Below are 6,135 nucleotides of genomic sequence, written 5' to 3' on the forward strand. Positions count from 1 at the left end.
TTAATTGGGCACTCTGTGTAAAACATTTTGTGCACAAATCTCATTTGAAAGGTTTCTCACCACGAAGAAGCATGTTATGTAGTCTCAAGGTGGAAAAAAAGAAAGAAGTGTTTTATTTAACGACACACTCAACACATTTTATTTACGGTTATATGGCGTCAGACATATGGTTAAGGACCACACAGATTTTTTTTAGAGGAAACCCGCTGTCGCCACATAGGCTACTCTTTTACGACAGGCAGCAAGGGATCTTTTGTTTGCGCTTCCCACAGGCAGGATAGCACAAACCATGGCCTTTGTTGAACCAGTTATGGATCACTGGTCGGTGCAAGTGGTTTACACCTACCCATTGAGCCTTGCGGAGCACTCACTCAGGGTTTGGAGTCGATATCTGGATTAAAAATTCCATGCCTCGACTGGGATCCGAACCCAGTACCTACCAGCCTGTAGACCGATGGCCTGCCACGATGCCACCGAGGCCGGTCTCTCAAGGTGGAATTCTGTGTAACACATTTTGAGGAAATTTCATTTGAATGGTTTCTTACCAGTATGAATCAATATATGGCGTTTTATGACTTTTTTGTTTGTAAAACATTTTGCACACACTCCACAAATGAAAGGTTTCTCACCATAATGAAACATTTTATGATCTTTCAAACAGGAACTCAGTCTAAAACATTTTGTGCACATATCACATTTGAAAGGTTTCTCACCAGTATGAATCAATATATGGCGTTTTAAGGCACTTTTGTTTGTAAAACATTTTGCACACACTCCACAAATGAAAGGTTTCTCACCAGTATGAAGAATTAAGTGAGTTTTCAAATTGGAATTCAGTCTAAAACATTTTGTGCACATATCACATTTGAAAGGTTTCTCACCAGTATGAAGCATTTTGTGATATTTCAAACTGGAACGGTGTGAAAAACATTTTGGGCACATATCACATTTGAATGGCTTTTTACCGTTATGACGAATTAAGTGAGCTTTGAAACTGGAACTTTCTTTAAAACATTTTGTGCACATATCACATTTAAAAGGTTTCTCACCAGTATGAACAATTTTGTGAGTTTTCAAAAGGGAATTTAGTCTAAAACATTTTGTGCACATATCACATTTGAAAGGTTTCTCACCAGTATGAAGCATTGTGTGAGTTTTCAAACCGGAACTTTTTGTAAAACATTTTGTGCACATATCACATTTGAAAGGTTTCTCACCAGTATGAATAAACATGTGGTTTTTTAAGGTTCTTTCGCCTGCAAAACATTTTTTGCACACAATACATTTAAAAGGTTTCTCACCAGTATGAAGCATTTTGTGAGTTTTCAAACTGCAACTTTGTTTAAAACATTTTGTGCACATATCACATTTGAAAGGTTTCTCACCAGTATGGACACGCATGTGCGTTTCTAACTCAGATTTACTTCTACAAAACTTTGAGCAGACTTCACATTTTATAGTTGTAACAGCAGCTAATGACATACTGATTTTCAGATGGAGGTTTTCAGTTCACGTTTTGCAACCCCGTCTTACTTTTTTACCAGTAAAGATCAGAATGTATAATTTCCTGGTGATCAGATTGTATAGTTTTCTGGTAATGAAAATGTATAGTTTACTGGTGGTCAGAATGTATAGTTTCCTGGTGATCAGAATATATAGTTTCCTGACGATCAGAATGTATAGTTTCCTGGTGTTCACAATGTAGTTTACTGGTGATCAGAATGTATAGTTTACTGGTGATCAGAATGTATAGTTTACTGGTGATCAGAATGTATAGTTTACTGGTGATCAGAATGTATAATTTCCTGGTGATCAGAATGTATAGTTTTCTGGTCATCAAAATGTATAGTTTACTGGTGATCAGAATGTATAGTTTCCTGACGATCAGAATGTATAGTTTCCTGGTGTTCACAATGTAGAGCTTACTGGTGATCAGAATGTAGAGTTTACTGGTGATCAGAATGTAGAGTTCCCTGGTGGTCAGAATGTATAGTTTCCTAGTGGTCAGAATGTAAAGTTTCCTGGTGACCTTCTCTCAAACTAGAAATCCATACACGTCTGACGCATCTCCGGAGATGTGGGGTGAAGACATCAGCCACTAAAATAGAAAACAATAAATGAATAAATAGAACAGAAACTAAAACTGGTACACTTTTGCAGCATGGTGGACTTGTGGTCCATTCATCTTACCACAGCTGATGACAGAAGGTATTACAGTATTAAGTTGTGAGAGCCTCCAATAGTCTGAACAGCAATCAGCCTACAAAGGACAACATAGCTGATAACAGAAGCTATTAATGTGTCAGGACCTCCAGTCTTCTGAACAGCAATCAGCCTACAAAGGACAACACAGCTGATAACAGAAGGTATTAACGTATCAGGACCTCCAGTCTCCTGAACAGGAATCAACGTACAAGGTACAAAGCTGGTAACAGAAGGTATTAACGTGTCAGGACCTCCAGTCTCCTGAACAGAAACATACAAGAGACAGTATATGAACTAACAGCTAGGACATATCTGAATAGCTACATCCGAACCATACTCAACCAGATACATCTATTTGCTATTTTCCATGACAATCGAGGCCAGAATACCAGGGTGGCAGTTAGTGGTTATTTAATTTGACGTTTTAAGTATTATCTCCCTGAAATGACTGGAATTTTTTTTCCTGGCTACGGCCCTAAATAGGGCGCTGGACTTTTGGTTTTTGTGATGCTGCACTTACCAGTAAACCATGCATTCATATTAAGGCTTATAAATGCATTTAAAACGTCACTGGAATGTGGGGAAAGACGTACGCCAGTGATAAAGCGTTCGCTTGATGCGCGGTCGGTTTGGGATCGATCAGGCATCGAAATAAGTCGATAACGGTCGTTCAGGTTACCGGGAGGTTACCACATGTAAGAAAAGTCGAGAACGGTGTTTCATTCTCGACAAAAATTTCAACGTAACGGTAGTTTCGTTTCTGAACGTATACCAGGCTATGCATTCCGGACTTCCGCGTTTCATTTTCTCGTAAGGAATTGCATCGATGTTCGCGTGCACTTGTGGAACTGCAAGCAATTATAGGCATTCCGCGTTTAAGCAGCGTCCACTAGATGGATTTACTTCCGCGTTTTGTTTTCTCGTACGAAATTGCACCAATGTTCGTGCACACTTGTGCAATTGCAAGCAATTATAGTCATTCCGCGTTTAAGCAGTGCCCACTAGATAAATTTACTTGCAGAGTTCGTTTCTCGTACCAATGTTCGCGTGCACCGATACAATTTTAGAACGTCCGCGTTTTAGCCTTAAAAGTAGTAGTAGGAACAGAAAATCAATTCCAACTTTCATGTAGTTGTGGTAACCTATAGGTTACCAGGCTATATTTTGTGGTAACCTGTAAATGGGTTACCAAACACAATGCTTATTTCGATGCCTAATCGATACCAATCAGTGGGCTAATTCTTACTTCAGCCAGTGCACCACGGCTGGTATATCAAAAGTTGTGGTATGTGTTTTCCTGTCTTTGGGATGGTGCATATAAAAGATCCCTTGCTGCTAATCGAACAGAATAGCTCATGAATGGTGACAACGGGTTTCCTCTCTCTATATCTGTGTGATCCTTAACCATATAACCGTAATTAAAATGTGTTGAACGCGTCGTTAAATAAAATATTTCCTTCATTCCTTTGCTTCAATGGAATGCAGGTGACCTTTGTTTAGCAACACTTGCTGTCAGTTTTCAAAATTGATTAGGTAGACCTACTAGCATTTAACGTCACAGAATTGCGTTCAATACATTGGAACATGGTGCTGAAAAGAAATATCCCTGAAATTTAATAATTACTGTCCTGAAATTTCTTCAGTAACTTAAGCAAACTAAGAATTGTTTCAAAGTATATATGCAGAATAAATTTAAAGGAGATGATGTTAGTACTTTAAAAGCTAGAAGGAACCAGGATGGATGAACTAGACAAAGTTAAAGGGATGGTGATAACATTCGTTCGGAATACCAAACACGCTCCTGTACCATTAAAAATGTTTGACTGAACGATGAAGGGAATTCCATAGCATTGCCATTTTGGCGATGTTATTATTATTTATTATTTTTAACTCTGCCATGAAAAGTCCATAAAACCGGGACTTGTATCAACCTTGGTCATATTTCGTTATATTTTAACATGCAAACATTCTTTTCTAGATTTAGTGTAAAATAAATATTTTGCTATCCAGCGAACATAACAATTTTATTGACAAATATAAATCTAATTTACAATCCATTTTTTGTTTAGGTACAATTTAAAGAAAAAGAAGAAGTTTGTCGTGTTTAACGACACCACTAGGCTACATTGATTAATTAATCATTGGCTATTACATGTCAAACATTTGGTAATTCTTACATATAGTCATCCGAAGAAGTTTGTTTTGTTTAATGACACCACTGGATCAGGGCTCGAAACGGCCTGTGGCCAGGTCGCCAAATTCGACCAAAGTCCGAACATTCCCGAATGCCATCTTGGTTTTTGTCGTCTGCTTCGTGGTGTTCCGATTTCTGTTTTTATTAATCTGGTTTTAATTGGGGTTTTTTGATTGGCCAGTTAATTTGGTGCCTATTGAATTGACTAATGAAATAAATTGTTACCATTTTCGGAACACAATCACGATCATCATGTCCACTGCTGAGTGGAGTTTTCTCAAACGTACTGCAACATGTACAAACAAAGGAAAAAGCAAACATGCCAGGTAAGTTTACTTTTGTTTTTCAATTCTGTCTAGCGCAAATGAAGTTAGGTTCTTTCAGGATAAGGAGAACCTTACCCCCACTTCATTTGTATCTATTTCTTACAAATAATTATATCAAACACTGAACACGTGAACAACACTTCGCTAAATCGTGAATAACTCTTTGTAGAATTTTGTATCTATTTCTTACAAATAATTATATCAAACACTGAACACGTGAACAACACTTCGCTAAATCGTGAATAACTCTTTGTAGAATTTTGTATCTATTTCTTACAAATAATTATATCAAACACTGAACACGTGAACAACACTTCGCTAAATCGTGAATAACTCTTTGTAGAATTTTGTATCTATTTCTTACAAATAATTATATCAAACACTGAACACGTGAACAACACTTCGCTAAATCGTGAACAACTCTTTGTAGAATTTTGTATCTATTTCTTACAAATAATTATATCTAACACTGAACACGTGAACAACACTTCGCTAAATCGTGAACAACTCTTTGTAGCATTTTGTATCTATTTCTTACAAATAATTATATCAAACACTGAACACGTGAACAACACTTCGCTAAATCGTGAACAACTCTTTGTAGAATTTTGTATCTATTTCTTACAAATAATTATATCAAACACTGAACACGTGAACAACACTTCGCTAAATCGTGAACAACTCTTTGTAGAATTTTGTGCTGATGATTTAAACAAAACAAAAAAATTACTTTCCGACATTTTGATAAATTGTACAAAATGAGTAAAAAATTTGCTTTAGCTTCATTTACTTCAAACAAATTTGTAACTTTTTTTTTAAAAATGGTATGCTAAAAATCTTTTTTTTATTTTTAAAAATATTTTATCTGAAGTTTGTCTGCCTGCTCAAATCACGACATTGACACAAGACCAAAATTAACCAGGTTTTCTGCAGATTTTCGCCAAAAATATGTATCCCCATATGGTTTTTTCTTATTTAAGAAATGATACCTGTTTTAAGTTTTGTTGATACCAATATATATTAATTCATTTTAAAAAAAAACCCATAAGTATTTTTTAAATTTTAAAAGCAGGCCCCCCCCCCCCCCCCCAGCTACGGCCCTGAAAAGGTGCACACACACCCCCCCACCCCACCAATTTTTCTTTTTATTATTTTATTTTTTCCTTTCTATTTTTCTTTCTTTATATATATATTTTGTTTTAATGTAGTCTGAATTTTGTTTTCAAACAAGCTGTTTCCATGTTTATATTATCTTTAAAGTCTCAATAAAATAGTGTCTGCCACGTTGCCCATAAATCCATCGTATTTACAAGATTTAAAAGAACATACCTTTCCATTTCAAATTTCTGTTGCATTATGCCATGCACAGCGTTAATACATTAAACATTTCTTTTGCATTTTCATACTGCA

General features: G+C 36.2%; 1 protein-coding gene across 1 annotated transcript; it reads right to left on the reverse strand.

The window, feature by feature from the left end:
• Window positions 1-492: 492 nt before the first annotated feature.
• On the reverse strand, window positions 493-2,111 carry LOC121386197 (putative zinc finger protein 66). Its single transcript, XM_041517029.1, has one exon. The coding sequence runs from the start codon at window positions 1,480-1,482 to the stop codon at window positions 526-528; it is 957 nt and encodes a 318-aa protein (XP_041372963.1). The 5' UTR covers window positions 1,483-2,111; the 3' UTR covers window positions 493-525.
• Between the last annotated feature and the right edge of the window lie 4,024 nt (window positions 2,112-6,135).

The sequence above is a fragment of the Gigantopelta aegis genome, chromosome 12 (assembly GCF_016097555.1).
Source record: "Gigantopelta aegis isolate Gae_Host chromosome 12, Gae_host_genome, whole genome shotgun sequence".
In the NCBI taxonomy this organism is placed as follows: Eukaryota; Metazoa; Mollusca; class Gastropoda; order Neomphalida; family Peltospiridae; genus Gigantopelta; species Gigantopelta aegis.

Bases quoted from the DNA above. Each gene is read 5' to 3' on its own strand.
- LOC121386197 (XM_041517029.1), bottom strand. From the start codon at position 1,482: ATGTCATTAGCTGCTGTTACAACTATAAAATGTGAAGTCTGCTCAAAG.